This window comes from Mya arenaria, chromosome 6 (genome assembly GCF_026914265.1).
Source record: "Mya arenaria isolate MELC-2E11 chromosome 6, ASM2691426v1".
Classification (NCBI taxonomy): domain Eukaryota; kingdom Metazoa; phylum Mollusca; class Bivalvia; order Myida; family Myidae; genus Mya; species Mya arenaria.
In genome coordinates, this window is record NC_069127.1 from 7,919,872 (window position 1) to 7,936,493 (window position 16,622).

Sequence of the window (16,622 nt, forward strand, 5' to 3'; positions counted from 1 at the left end):
TGCACGCGACACGTCGTCTTGGTATGTGGAACACATGTGGCAAGTTATTTTAAAATCTGTCCATACAAGGGAAAGTTACAGCCCGGACACGACAACCTATACTCTATGTCCTTATATGCAGCACTCCATTGTGAATAAACACTAAGTGTGACCTTGACCTTTGAGGTAGGGACACGAGTCTTGCACGCCACACGTCGTCTTGGTATGTGGAACACATGTGGCAAGTTATTTTAAAATTTGTACATACAAGGGAGTTACAGAGCCGGCCAGCCGGACGGACGGACGGTGCAATTTTAATATGCCCACCTTCAGGGGGCATAATAGGGGCAATATTTTGTCAAAATGCTTGTTATAGTTACCTCCTCCTGTGTACAGGTTGGAGAGGCATGATGGTGAACAAGCGTGCAAACTTTCAAAGCCAGATGTCAATGGACTTTGAAAATACTTGGTGGTACACAAACTTTAAGTAAATTCTAAGTAGAAAAGGGGCATAATTTTGTCAAAATGCTTGATAGAGTTACCTCCTCCTGTGTACAGGTTAGGGGCATGATGGTGAACAAGTGTGCAAAGTTTCAAAGCCATATGTCAATGGACTTTGAAAATATTTGAAGTTGTACGCAAACTTTAACACAAGTGGTTACACCGACACCGACGCTCGGGTGACTAGGATAGCTCTCCTTATTCTTCGAATAGTCAAGCTAAAAACTAAGCAATTTTACAGAATATTTATTTACTACACAAAATGATACAGAAAGCTTGTAAATTATTTGGAATATAGACATCGATAACAGCATGAAGCTAAGAAATTAAGTTCAGTGAAGTGGGTGTATGTGCACCTTAAGAAAGCCTACTATACACATTACAAATTCATTTTAAAGGGACTCGCTCACAAATATGATGTTGGTGACAATTTTTATATCATTCTTAAAAATTAGATATTTTAAGTATTTTCAAGAACAAATACGGTAAAGTTACTGGCAGAATATCAACTGAACATTTTCTTGGAAAACCAGACCGAATATGATTAGCGTTACTAATGCTTTCAGCAAAATAGAGCCTTTTCTCTTAAATTTTTAAGAAATAACTAAAACTAAAGGTCTTATTTGAACAGATTTTCATCAGCATTTTCCCAAGAGCTAAAAACAAATGTTTGACTTTATACAGTATGAAATAGTCCCTTTAAACTCAGAAAAATATTTGTCAACAAGAGTCAAATTGAAATGGTGAGATAATGAACTGTAAAAAAAGATTGGGAAAAAATATGTTTCTTTCTTAATTGGAAATGGTGATATTCATAATTAAAGTTAATTTCAGCTAAAGCATCTTTAAGCACGTTTTATAATATGATCTTTCTTTTTTTTTGAAAGAGAATAAGAATTTTAGAATAATTAAATTCATTTTTTACATTTAAAGTGTTCTTTCTAGCAGCCAACCAAGCATTACTTTATGACATGAGATATTGAGCCTAGTCCATAACAGCAATGATTCAAACAAGAACTTGCTAGACCTTAAAAAATATACAACAAGGATGTTGAAAATAATAGCAGAAGTTTTTACATCCAGTTAATAGATATAAAAACACAGAAATGGTCCCCTTAACCAAACCTGACCAGCAGTGAATATCAGTTTCAATACTAATATAATAATACCATCTCTTCTATCAAGATTCAGAGTATTTCAAACAACAGTACAAAGTTATAATATTAACACAGATTTTTGTATATATCCTTGTTGTTAAACCTAAATAAAACACAGCAAAAAGGAGTAATAGTAGCTTTATTTCTCAACAAAACCGCAAGGTGTATGTTTTGTTTACATTGATTATAGGATTACATGTCCACTATGCCAATGCATAATCAAGTTGAACATCTCAGCATGTTGTTGGCCTACTTGGTAGAGAATCGTGTAGCCTTTTCGGAGAGGTCTTTCCATGCAAGATCAGAAAAATCATTGCACTGCACCATGGTTTTTGCGCCAGTTAACTTCTCACAAAGGCCTTTTTGGCTTGCAGTGTACACCATCTTGTTCTTGATATTGGCAGTGTCTGGACACCTAGCATGGAAACGGAAATAGTTAGAAGTATCCTGTTTTAAACAGTGAAATATCACTATTTTATACATGTACATGTATGCTACGTCTGACAAGAGCTGTGACATAGTAAGTGAAGAATGACCTTATAAAGGCCTAGTTAAAGCCTTCTATAAGTGACCCCAACCCCCAAATCGGTGTATAGTACACAACCTCTGTATTGATCTTAATCTAATTGCCTGGTGCCGTCTTATCATATCTCCCATTTGAGTATCCTGCTGTGCAGTTTGGTGAGGTTTTAATATAATATTGGACCCTAAATGGCCCCAAGCCAATAAGCCAATATACAGGAAATTGGCCCCTACTGTGACACCAGTGTAATTAGCAGAAGATGTATAGAAAGGTTTATCATGCCAAACATTCCTTAAACTAGGCGCTTTAAACAAGTGCAATCTACTTCAACTGACTTTGCAATACACCTACATATTTCTACATGTAATTTTACATTAAAGAAAAAGACTAATAAACTATTAAGTATATGCCAGACCCCATTATGGCTAACCAGGTGTGGGTGTGCCAGACCCCATTATGGCTAACCAAGTGTGGGTGTGCCAGACCCCATTATGGCTAACCAAGTGTGGGTGTGCCAGACCCCATTATGGCTAACCAAGTGTGGGTGTGCCAGACCCCATTATGGCTAACCAGGTGTGGGTGTGCCAGACCCCATTATGGCTAACCAAGTGTGGGTGTGCCAGACCCCATTATGGCTAACCAAGTGTGGGTATGCCAGACCCCATTATGGCTAACCAAGTGTGGGTGTGCCAGACCCCATTATGGCTAACCAAGTGTGGGGGAGTGATGTAAGAGCTTGGGACCGGTGTCTTGCAAAACAACACATGCAATAAAAAGTATGTATGATCTTCCAGATGAGTCCTGCACATGCCAACTTTATAAACTGAAAAAATGTATCAACAACAAACAGCACATTAAAATATGCCATGTTTAAAAATATGCACAGCTTCAGGACATAATAACCTTTGCATGTAAACATTTTAGCCCACAAATTAACACCTTTTCTCTTACATGTTTCAACCCAAGGTGATCAAAATATAAGTGTGACCTTGACCTTTCAAAAAGGGATCAAGTCAATTGGACACATTGCGTTCATGTAACAAAGATATTGCAAACTCAAAATCCCTCCCAGCATATCAATTTTACAGTCAGGGCAATATCAACAATACTATTGATTAATTCAAGCTTTTTAAAGGGCAAGACTTAGTAATGAACGGTTTCAAATGAATTTTGAGTATGCACTAGCACAAAATGGTTGAAAAACTTGAGAGAAGTTTCATAAAATACTGTCCAGAAGTTACATAGAAATGGCTCTGGATCAAAGGATAGACAACAATAAATCTTCATTCTTTCAACGCCAGAATGAAGATGTAGCATTGTCAGCAGAGGATAATGAAAACTAGAAATGCCGCAATGCGACAAAACTGGATTTTGCATATGATTGTATTTTTATTGAATGAGTTAGAAAAAAAGCAGCAGCCTAAATTCTCTTTACTTTTTGTAAGAGACATAACTGAAGTCAGTATCTTATTTGTTTAATTTCGCAGCAACATTAATACTACCGGTAAGTTTTGAGGCAGAAAAATAAATCTGATTATAAACACTTTTATATAACATATTCAATGCTACATTTATACACACTATCACAGATATCAGGGCCGATACACATCAAGTATCATTACTATTTATCGATCCTAGCTTAAGTTAATGGCCAGACCATTTTTCTATTTTTTGTGGCCTTGCCCTTGAACCCAAACCTGTCAAAACAAATCCCAAGCTAACTCTTCACATGCTCTACCTTCACACAAGTTTTATCACTTTCTATCAATCCTAACCTTAGTTAATGGTCAGAAACCATTTTTCCATTTTTGTTTCCTTGACCCCACCCCATCAAGTTCAATTTCAAGCTAGCTCTTTACAAAAGCTACCTACACAACAATTTTATTTACTACCTATCAATCATAACTTCAGTTAGTGGTCGGAAACCAATTTTCTATTTGAAGTGCCACCCACTAAAAAGCAATACCAAGATAGCCCTTTACATAAGCTCCCTTCAAACCAAATTTCAATACTTTTGCATGCGACACGTCGTCTTCTTGTACCAAACACATGAGCCAAGTAATTTTAAAATCCCTCTTTGCATGGTTAAGTTACAGCCCAGACACAACCTACAATCCTCTATAAGTATGCATATATGCAGCATTACAGAGTAATTAAACTCCCAGTGTAACCTTAAAATTAGAGTTAGGGTCATGGGTCTTGCATTTGACAGGACTGGTCATATTTCTGCACTCATTTATACAAAATTATGCCTAGTAATTTTAAAATCCTTATCTGAATGAAAAAATTACAGCATGGAGTCACTGAGGGACAGGCGGACGAATGCATGGTGCTTTATTTATATGCCCACCTTGGGGGGGGGGGGGGGGGGGGGGAAGAAAACAAAACAAGAGGGCCATCAATATTGCTCACCTGATTAAAAATGACCCAACAAGTCAGTGGTTTTAAGCATGTTGCTTAAAGAAGTTGACAAGTAATTGGATTGTGAATAAGGAGGTTGGTCCTTATAAAGGTTATATCAAAAGTATTTCTACAGAATTCATTACATTGTAAGCTGTTTGTTCCCAGGGACAAATTGTTGTGATGGCAATGGAAGATGACAGTTGCTATGGAGGTCAATAGTTGCTAAGAGATTCATTGGTTAGTATGGATTTATTTAGTTGCTAAGGAGAACAATGATTTGCTAAGAAAGACATTGGTGGTCTTTTGAGATCTGGCCAGCGGTTTTTGTAGAAGATTTTCAAGTTTTCCATGTAGTCATTACATAATAGTGAATAAAGCTAGCCCCGCTCCCTGATCACTAAGTTTTTTCCCAATCAACATGGCTTGAAGGAATTTGATAAATGATCTCCTGAGGGGCATGGCCGTGAACTCATTTTGAAACATGGCCAGCAGTTTCTGAAAAGATGATTTTCAAAGTTTTGTCATATAGTCAAAAAGTGAAAAATAGCCCGCCCCCTGTCAGCCAAGTTTTTTCCCAACCAACAAGACCAATAAAGTCTTATGGTAAAGTAATAGCCCGCCCCCTGTGGGCCAATTTTTTTTTATAAACCAAATTGAAGGAATTTGATAAAGGACCACCATTTAATTCTGTGAAATCATTTTGAAATTTGGCCAATGTTTTCTTAATTAGGAGAAGATTTTATTTTGGTTTGCCCTACACACAGTTCTACATGGATTTTTATTTTTATTTTAAGAAATCTAGAGGGAGAACCATCCAAGGAATATTCCTGTGAAATTTGGTTGCAATTGGTTTAGTGGTTTAGGAGGAGCTGTTATATGAAGCAAAGAATTGATGAGGACAGTCCCTTATAACAACAACTCCCAGGGGCTGTAGTCATAAAAGCTTCTTGGTGAGATTTTCAACATCAAATTTTTAACCACAAATATTTTAAACTACCTCTTTTTTCAGCAACTTTATTAATATGCAATTATTATTAGGACTGATATTTTGGCTATTTTCATATTTATGGTATTAAAACATTGTTAGTTTTCTTCAAAATCAACTTAGCAAAAAGGCAATTTACCACAAGTTGAAATTTTACACAGAGACACTTTATGAATATGACCCAAGGTCTCGCCATTCACTTTTGAATCCACTTTTCCAGTTGGGTAAGTTGAACGAAACAATACTTGTCCTGACCTTTTATTTTTTTTATCACAAATATCAGGTATAAATGATTTCTAAAAACAGTTATTCATGTAAAAAATAACACAATCACTAAGGCCTTTTATTTTTTATTGTTTGTTTAACAAACCGTCATGATTGAATATGTTTGTAGGAGGAGGAAAGTAAATAAAAATTTCAAAATCTTGTCTCTTTTTTTGGTAGGAAATGAAACTTTAAGCTACTTATTGAAATTATAAAATTTAAACACCATGCAAACAGCGTTAAATCTTTCCAGCACTGCTATATAAAACTAGAGCTATCACTGAAGGTGATTAATACCCCCGAACGTCGCCTCTCATTATGATTTATCATTGTATGAAGTTTTATGAAATTCCATCTAGTAGTTTTCAAGTTACTGTCCGGACAAAAGTTTGACAAAAGAAAACACAGAAAAAGGCAATAACTCTGTAATTTGCTAAAATAGTGTAATGATTCATGTTCACTGAACTCCTTCTCATTGTGCTGTACCATTGTATAAAGTTTTATTAAATTCCATCCAGTAGTTTTTAAGTTATGCTCCGGACAAGAAAAAAGTAACAAAGGGCAGTAACTTTGTAATTGGCTGAAATAGAATTGCAGTTCCTGTACACTGCACTTCCTCTCATTATGATCTATCACTGTATAAAGTTTTATTAAATTCCATCCAATAGTTTTCAAGTTATGCTCCGGACAAGAAAAAAAAAGCGCAGTAACTCTGTAATTTGCTGAATAGAATTGTGGTTCCTGTACACTGCACTTCCTCTCATTATGATCTATCACTGTATGAAGTTTTATTAAATTCCATCCAGTAGTTTTTAAGTTATGCTCCGGACAAGAAAAAAGTAACAAAGGGCAGTAACTTTGTATTTGGCTGAAATAGAATTGCCGTTCCTGTACACTGCACTCCCTCTAATTATGATCTATCACTGTATGAAGTTTTATTAAATTCCATCCAATAGTTTTCAAGTTATGCTCCGGACAAGAAAAAAAAAAGCGCAGTAACTCTGTAATTTGCTGAATAGAATTGTGGTTCCTGTACACTGCACTTCCTCTCATTATGATCTATCACTGTATAAAGTTTTATTAAATTCCATCCAATAGTTTTCAAGTTATGCTCCGGACAAGAAAAAATAACAAAGGGCAATAACTCTGTAACTAGCTGAAATAGAATTGTGGTTCCTGTACACTGCACTCCCTCTAATTATGATCTATCACTGTATAAAGTTTTATTAAATTCCATCCAATAGTTTTCAAGTTATGCTCCGGACAAGAAAAAATAACAAAGGGCAATAACTCTGTAACTAGCTGAAATAGAATTGTGGTTCCTGTACACTGCACTCCCTCTAATTATGATCTATCACTGTATGAAGTTTTATAAAATTCCATCCAATAGTTTTCAAGTTATGCTTGGACAAGAAAAAGTAACAAAGGGCAGTAACTCTGATATTTGCTGAAATAGAATTGTGGTTCCTGTACACTGCACTCCCTCTCATTATGATCTATCACTGTATCAAGTTTTATTAAATTCCATCCAATAGTTTTCAAGTTATGCTCCGGACAAGAAAAAGTAACAAAGGGCAGTAACTCTGTAATTGGCTAAAATAGAATTGCGGTTCCTGTCACTGCACTCCCTCTCAATATGATCTATCACTGTATGAAGTTTTATTAAATTCCATCCAATAGTTTTCAAGTTATGCTCAGGACAAAAAAAAAGTAACAAGAGGCAGTAACTCTGTAATTAGCTGAAAGAGTTAAGGTTCTTGTGCACTGCACTTCCTCTCATTGTGCTTTACCATTGAATGAAGTTTTAATAAATTCCATCAATTAGTTTGCAAGTTAATGTCTGGAAAAAAAATTGACAACAAAAAAATAAATAAAGGGCAATAACTAAGTAATTAGCTAAAGTAGAGTTATGGTTCTTGAACACTGCACTTCCTCTCATTGTGCTGTACCATTGTATGAAGTACTTTTCAAGTTACACTCCGGACAAAAAAAGTAACAAAGGGCAATAACTCAGTAATAAGTAAGAATAGAGTTATGGTAATTGTACACTGCACATCCTCTCATTATGCTCTACCATTGTATGAAATTTAATCCAATTCCATCCAGTAGTTTTTAAGTTATGCTCCGGACATGGTAAATTGCAACGGACCCAAGGTTCGAATTTAACTTTGAGGAGCACTCGCAAAATGAAAATTAAACTTGCAATTTTATTATTTGCTTTATTTCCTTATAATATTGTCTAAATAAAGTAGAAATTTACACCTAAGACATATTATGAATATTAAAAAAGTATTTACACCTTAGACATATTATGAATATTAAAAAGTATCAATCTTGAGTGACTCAACTACTAGAACTTGTTGATGGCTTATTCTATTTGGGGGGTACGGAAAGACTCATCTGATGCTGGCAGCTTTTTGATAACAAAGCTGTTCAATAATTTGACATTGTTCACTTTGTATATTTACCCTCGACATCGGGTAATTTAATACCCATTCGACAAGCACACTACAGATTTCATTAAGTCTGTAAGTATTAAAATAAATAAATTTGAAATAAAAAAAGCAACAGTAAATGTAGCGTGGATACTTTGGACCATGAAATATATCGATCAACGTAGTCTATTCATTTTGACAGTTAAAATATATTCAAAGGATGATGGGGTTTACATATAGTGTGCAGAAGCGCTAAATTTAGCCAATGATTGAGCTAGGTGATTACGTCATTCGTATTCACTTTGTATAATGCACGCCTCGGAGCATCCCGGAAAGATTCGAGATAAAACTCCTTTTCCGTATTTGTTCTATTTTTGAAAACTTACTAGAGCATGACTCCGTACTGTCTTCTTTATACTGGTAGTGTAAACATGCCACTTATAGGCTGTTTACACTCGACTACGTAGCGGAGTTAAGTTAATGTTTATTCTACTTTCCTTTTAACATTTTGTGGTCTAGAAAAAGCCACTCGCAGAATTTTGCGAGCGTGAATAAAAGTCACTCGCAATTTGTAAATGTCGCTCGCATTTTGCGAGTAGGCGAGTCTAAAATCGAACTCTGAACGGACCGACCGACAAACCGACCTACCACAGAGTGACTCCAATAATCTTCGTTTGTCGGGGGTATAACAATAGTTTTCTTCCAATCACTGAACAATTACTGTGTTCACATCATTAAATCTTAACAGCAGTTTGATATTGATCACTATAAGTTTCAATTAAATTATCACATGATAGCTAATACTGACTAGGTACTGTTCACAATCTTAACATAAGTTTTATAATAAACATTTAAGTTTCATTTGAATTATCACATGACTGGTAATACTAACTAGATACTCTTAGCAATCATAACACTGTTCACATTCTTAACACAAGTTAGCTCAATTTGGTCCCAAAATGACTTTCAAACACCATTTCAGACCAAACCATGAGTATGAATCCTGTTATTAAATGGCCATGCTAGTCCTCCGGTTGTTGTGGGTTCAAATCCCAAACCAGGGCACACTTTTCTTCCAAGGTTTATACACAGCAAAAGAAAGGAAAAACTATTTTTAACTTATCATGTGCAGCATAAAGGGAATGCTTGTGTTAATAATATTAGAGACAGTATCATTTTCATCTATTTTAACAAATGAATTTACTGTGTTGCTGTCGCAGAAATTGCTTAACTAGTCCGCCATGTTTGTTCAAGCTTTGTTGTCTAATTAAACGTCTGAATACAAAAATGATCACTTACAATTGGATGACTTGTAGACAACTGGCTATAGAAATGATGAAAAGTTTTTATGGAAGGAGGTGTCTTTCTTTCCCAGACATTTTATTTTAATTGACGGGTTAAATTCGGAGCAGAGTTACCGGAAATAAAAGTTGGAGAATTTAATTTTTTTCTTCTTCTAAAATTGCATTTTATTGAGCGGCGGGTTTGTTAAACAAACAAAATAAAAAAAAACAGTGGCCTAACATTTATTTACTAAATTTTACATATTAATTGTCAAAGCATATATGGCATTTACTTGTCCTGACCACATATTTGGTTGTCTTGACAGTCAGACTACCGATAGTGTCGAAGCTGAGCTCGCCCATGAGCTCATGTGAGCTTTTAAATTGGGGCATTAAACTGGGAGTATATAAACCACACCATCTGTTTTAAGCAAACTGCCTCCCCAAGCAGCATGTAAGACTGAACACTCGGATTACTCTTGTGAAGTTTGGGCGAAAATTTGAAAGCAGTTGGAGAATTTCTACACAAAAAACATGGACAACATACAAAGGGCAATCATAATAACATATTTACAAAATGAACTCACTTGTGCTAAAAACTTACCATAAAATAAAAAGAACCTTGTTCAGCTTGGTATTGGAAAAGTCGCAGTCGAAGACAATATAACGGCACTCCTTCTCTCCAAGGGATTTAATGTACTCAATCATATCGTCGTAGTCTTGAAAATCAGTAGCTGCAAAATAAATCAATATTGAATTTAGAAAGATCTTATTACAACTGAAAATGTTGTTAACCAAGCGCCACTTGAGCTGTCACAGAGACAGGGCGCTGGACTATTCCGCCGCTTTTCAGTGTAAGGATTAAAAAGTTTTGTCGAAACATGTATGGATCACTGTTAGATTAGATTTCAATGCAAGACATGATGTGCTGAGATATTAACATAAATGTGGTTACATGGACAATTTTAACCAGAATTTTTAAGTCTAATAATAAAGGGCCAATATTTGCAAAATACAGTTATCTGACTTGGTTATTCAATTATGTTGGGTAGTTGAATACCATTGTATAAAGTCTCAATGCAATACTGTGAAATCATTTATATTTGTTGGCTTGAAATTTCGTGGTTTGCCGAAAATTTGCCAATTTCTTGAACTCGTGGTTTTTCATTTTGAAAAATAAATCGAAACATCTGCATTATCTCCATGTGCTGGCCAGTGATTTTTCGTCCTCTACGTCACTCGTTTTATGACCTCGCTCAAGTGGTACGACATGCCAATTAGTCCATATACCCATGTCATTTATTTGGAAATTAAGGTCATAAAAGAAGATGTACCCTGATCATAAATATGGGAAGCCATTGAATGCCAACTAAGAATTTTGCAAACTGTGAAAACACCGAGAAGGTCCGTATATTTGAGTAAGCAATCCCAAAAGATAGCTGATGTTTACAAATTCAATCACTTTTGACTATCATCTTATTTCATATCAAATCATTTCAATATTTATTTACACGTTTTTGTTTAATAAGTATTATGAACACATTGTTTTGTACATTGTCACGTTGGGTGCTCAGTAGCCTCCAATGTAATCGATTAATTATTTCAAAAAAGAAAAAAAATTGAAAACCAAACACTCATTACTCACATCTTGTAAACCTGGAGATTTTTATGAACAACACACGTTTAGCCACGTGCTTCTGTCATTTGGTTCATAAAAACACATTTTAATGATTTGGTTTATAATTTGTTAAAGGCAGATATAATATATTAACAAAACAATTATAGTAAGATATACAGTGTGACGGATAATTATGCTGTATACTGCAGCCTCTGGTACGAATAAACAAGAGTATGTACATAACATGGCAATTGAAAAAGTGAATAAAGGGTCTTTATTTCGTGGGATCTTGAACATTTATGCCCCACGACCATTAATGATTTCACAGTACATCAAGTTGTTGCTGAGATATTATCCTATGTGTGCTTGCATGCAAAACCTTAACCAGAATTTCTAAGTCAAATAATAAAGGCCTATTAATATTGCTTATTTAAATTTCAGATTCCTCCGACGCAGCGGATCATGAAATTCCTGTCCCCATGAGGCAACAAGGGCATGCTCGTGGTGGAGGCTTTGGATGCCGATGAGCCAATGTTCATGGACAGTAGGATGACGCTAAAAATTAACCTGAATGACATTCCTATGGGCTTCATACAATCCCATGATTTTTACTATTCACACAAAAACATCAATCAAGCCGGATGGTGTATATTTTGTAAATATTAGTCAAAGAGGAAAAAAAAATGTGTCAGACTGTGTAATTGGAAAAAGATATTAATCACACTTTGTTTTGTGAATAAATGTTTGTAGATTTTTTAGATGTTCATGTGTATATCTAAACTATATATGGAAATCATTCAAATGTTTAATATTTATGCTAAATGGTTTTTGTTTCTGAAAGATATATTGCATATTTTTGTATTTTCTTGAAATCTTTTTTTTTTGCTGTATATGAAAAGTTGACACAATCAGTATCTGCAGTACAAAAGAAGTAAAAGAGTCTTTTGTTTAAATGTTTATGTTTTTCTATTACTTGTCTAAATTTGAACAAGATATCTCAAAAAAAAAAGGAAAATCTGCAAGTTAAAAAAATGTAATTTCTGAGAAAGCCTAAAAATAAATCTTGTTCGCCCAGGCAGGAATTTTCTGTGACATTTTTGGTGCTGAAATGGTTTACAATACGAAGTAGGTTTTTGTAAATTCTCTTCCAGGACTTAGATGGCAACAAAGGTCAATCGTGTAGTCATTGCAAGAGTAATAGCTGTAGATTATATTTGATAGCTAATGCCTATATTCATTTTGCGAGTTATTTTTCAAGTCACATTGTCTAGTCATTTCCATGGCATGAGATATGACAATGTATTTTAATAGAGAATTAATTTCTGACCCAAGTTTTGCAAAGGAAAAGGAAAAAACCTAGTTAATAGATTTGGATATACCATTGGGCAGGCAGGTGGCTGTGACCATTGGCGCTTGTGTCCAGGCTTTAACTTAGCCTTTAGTATTTTGATAAAAGCTTTTCAAAAAGTTTTAAAAACTGGAAAACTGTGGTTTTGAGTTCTTTCATTTATTAAATAGTTTTAAGAAATACATTTGCTTGATCTCAAAACCAATATTTGTGTAGAATTATCTTTTAGTACGTGTTATCATTCTTTCACTGGATGTTATCCTAGTACTGTTTAAAATATAATTGTTAAGTTAATAAGTGAATAAAATGTGAACAAAAGTGAGTTAACCCTTTACTTAATGTTAAACCAAGCCATATCAGGCTGCCAGTGTATGGCTTATCAGTTCATATCAGTACCCCTACTTCATAGGAGATTATTGGTTATTAGTGGAATTTTGACCCTCATGTATTACAAACCTATTTTCTTAGCATTTCTTTTGGTTTAATCAATAAGTCATCAATGTAAAGCTTTTAGAGAATTAAATTTCCAATCCAGTCATATAAATTTTATTTCGTTATCTGAATTATTTCCACATTATATTCATAAACAAACAGAAAAACATGTCAAATTTGATGAAAATTAAATTTTATTACACTTTAATTTATCAAACTTTGCACAAAATATTATATAAACAACATATTATTTCAATTCTGAAATATTGTTATTTCGAAAATTTTATCAGGGTCCCCACGATTTCGGATTAACAGTGTTTAAATGTACATGACTGTGTACCCTTTTACATTAGCAGTATGATTTGAAAATTTGAGGTCCAATTTTCATTACAATCATCTGCAGGTCAGGACAACATCTCTAATAGGTTAGATGACCAAAGGAGGAAGCAGGGCTTATACTTCCAAATGGAGCTTTAAGCTTAAGAAGTACATAACTTACCTTCATCGTCACCTCCCTTCCCTTTCACCGATTTTTTCTCTCCACATCTATCGACTTCTATTTGCTTTGCGTCATCGCTTATTTTGTAAACAATATAGCTGTGAAGCCTTTTTTGCATCAATTCATCCCATTTCGCCGAACAATCAGAATTTGGACTTATACCAGAAGACTGAAAAACACAAACAAACATGGACAAATACATTCAGAACCCTCATCATCAAAAAGGATTAATAAAGATAGGAACTTGATTGGTAAGTTATATATGCTGTTTTTCTAAACACTAGATTCCCAAATGTTAAGCGTGATTTCTATTTATCAATAACTTATCTTAAATATAGGTCAGCATAACAGAGACGCCTCAAAGATGCGCACACTCCCTGTGATGTCATTCCCCCATTTGCTACATTTTGATCTCTTAGCAGTAAGAACATTTAATGGCATTTGTCTAAAACAAGAGCAGTCAGAGACAGCACGCAGGAATATCTGCTCCTTTTGAGTCATGTGATAACGTCCCGGACGTCCGGGATTGTCCCGGAAATCGTATCTCTGTCACGGAGTCACGGAGGGTGCATGTTTGTCCCGGAAAGTCATAAAAAAAACAAAAAAAAATAATCTCGGAATCGTAATCGATTATCTTAATTTTACCAATGTAAGTCAGCTATTTTGCCTGTCCGGGACACTGGTCGTAAAACACAGGACATGTTGACACTAATCCGTTAATTGGTACGTGTGTCGTCGAGGTCATCGTCAATCACCCGATAATTGATCTATCGGCCTATTGTTGTGCTTTACGAGTGGGGGAGGGTTCTTGTATACAAATTCATTGTTTTCATATGGATTTGTTTGGTCTTATGAATGATAGCTTTTAATTGATGAATTGATATTTTTCACACATTTTACCAACAAACGAGCATGAAAGTAAGTTCAAAGAAAGTGACAAAATGAGTAAAAAAACAAAATTAAAACACGGAAAACATCCCATATTCCTTTCAAATTTGTAAGTCCACCATGGTAAGTCACGTGATCGCTTTATACAGCCGATTGTTGACACGTCTCTATCAAAATTATATGCATCTCCAAACGGAAAAAAGCTCATCGACTGGAAAATCTTCTTTATCGTCTGGAAAATATTGTGTGTCATAAATTGCAAACGTTTTAAATGTGATGAAAAAATAAATATTTTGTAACGCATGTTCTCAAAAGCGCGGGTAAACAGGTGCCCGTTTAGTTGTTTATTTCCTGTTTTGATGAAACCGAAAGTAGACTGCATATCCTCCTGGTTAGCACTTCATTTAAAGTCTGGGAAAATATCTGGTGGTTTTATTTTTTCAAGAAAATGCAGAAAAAAACAACCATGTCAAGTAAAAAATACGTCTTGGCAGTCAAAATAGGTACATTTTCCCGACGTTAAAAACAACTAAAATAGCCCCAGATATGCTATAGAATGCACCACAGACGTTCCCCATTTAAAAAAAAATCCGGGTGGGCATGCCCCCGGACCCCCCTAGTGTGCGTTGACATTACGACGAGTGTCCCGGAATCGACCCAAGAAATTATCACATGTATGGTATAAGGATTGCAAAACATCCATGGATCACCAGCGTTCGACACTATCGTGGTCTGGGGATCCCGAGGACACCGATTTTTCGGAAGGGACACCTGAACTTTGAAGTCCGGTATTCCATCAGGACACTTAAATTTTGACCGATAAAAGATTAATTTCAATAAATAAATAACTCTAAACTTTCGCTTTCCTAAATGTCAATATTAAGTCACGTGGGGGATGACGTCACACAGCGCGAGCTTTTATATTGAGGTTCGACAGGGTTATCTTTAAACACTAGACCTACTATACGATGTTTATGACTTATCGTCAATCACGAAATACAATGCCAATTACATAAAAAGTAAATAAATTGACGATGTCATTGTTTTGTGCTATGCAGCATTTGATATGAAAATGAAGCAAAAAAGAAGCAGATTCGCACTTTCAAAATTATGCAAATTCGGACAAATTAGTAGTTTGGATACGCCGAAAATACACATACAAATACTTCAGTGAAGTATAAAATTTATATACAGGTAATACATGATGTTCATTTAAGTAGCAATTAAATATTTGTATTGACTTAATAATGTTTAGTTTGTTCTTTGAAAAAAATACGAATATTTAGGCACTGAATGCAGGTTTTTAGACGTCGTTTATGCCCTTATTTCATACTGAATATTATATTATATTTGATTGTTTTTTTCTTTTATTCTTTTTCCATTTTGGTTGATATAGTACCCAACATTTCTCTATTAAAATTCCATGCACTTATGTTCAGTAATTATGACAATATTTTAAGAAAACTTCAAAATTGATCCGGAATTAGGTTACTGCCCAGTACCCTTTTGCCATGTAATCTGGGAATTATATCTTTAAAAATTTCATTCTCTATTAAAAGTTATGATATGGCTAGCGTTTTTATTTTCTTTAACGCACTTGCCCCAATGACACGTTCAACCTTTCCGAAAACAAAGACTGAAAGAGGGCAATTAATTACTTAGGCACTCTGTATCCAGAACCCGGAAACCTACGATTATCGGCCAAAACAAGAAACAATACTAATCAAACTTATAATAGAATAATTAGGAAACGCTCTAAGGACAAAATAAATTGATCAAGTTTTTTAGAAAATAGATGTACCCTTACCATTTTGGTCTTTTAATTGCGCCCTTTAGAATGCGGAAGTAAATGCACGCCGGAGAAGGGGTGGGAAGGACAGACTGCTTTTGCCTTTTTATACTCAAAAGAAAAAGGTTAAACACAACCATACATTTAACTGACAAAAGGATAACAGGATCTCGACAAACGCTTTTCAGTTTTTTTTCGTTTTCAGTATCTTGCTATTTTCCCGAGCTGACTTTTTTGGAAGAACTTCTCATATATTTTTTCTCTTTTTGATTTTTATCTTCAAAAAGGACTACTGAGTAGTAGTGTACGTGAATAAGTGACATCATGTACACTGTGACGTCATGTTGAGATAGAAACAACGACGTTGTATACCTAACCCTAACCTTCAACCGTGTATTCACTACCAAAATATGGAGAATGACAGTAGATTTGACATCAAAACGATTTTGTTAATGACAAATTTGCAGGAAAATTCGCTTTTTAACACGAGTTCAAAAACTGGTATGCTATATGGCGGG

General features: G+C 34.8%; 1 protein-coding gene across 1 annotated transcript; it reads right to left on the reverse strand.

Annotated features, from left to right (window-relative positions):
• Positions 1-710: 710 nt before the first annotated feature.
• Positions 711-16,241, reverse strand: LOC128238378 (uncharacterized). The gene is made up of 4 exons (XM_052954241.1): positions 16,123-16,241; positions 13,428-13,596; positions 10,135-10,264; positions 711-2,052 (listed from the first exon to the last, which is right to left on the reverse strand). Exons 1-4 carry the CDS (start codon positions 16,123-16,125, stop codon positions 1,887-1,889), a joined length of 468 nt encoding a protein of 155 aa, XP_052810201.1. The 5' UTR covers positions 16,126-16,241; the 3' UTR covers positions 711-1,886.
• Positions 16,242-16,622: the final 381 nt, after the last annotated feature.

What these genes read in the sequence shown, in the direction of transcription:
- LOC128238378 (XM_052954241.1), bottom strand. An exon ending in GAAGGGAGGTGACGATGAAG is followed by an intron (nt 10,265 to 13,427) that starts GTAAGTTATGTA and finishes TTTATTTTGCAG; the next exon opens with CTACTGATTTTCAAGACTAC. An exon ending in AAGGTTCTTTTTATTTTATG is followed by an intron (nt 2,053 to 10,134) that starts GTAAGTTTTTAG and finishes TTTCCATGCTAG; the next exon opens with GTGTCCAGACACTGCCAATA.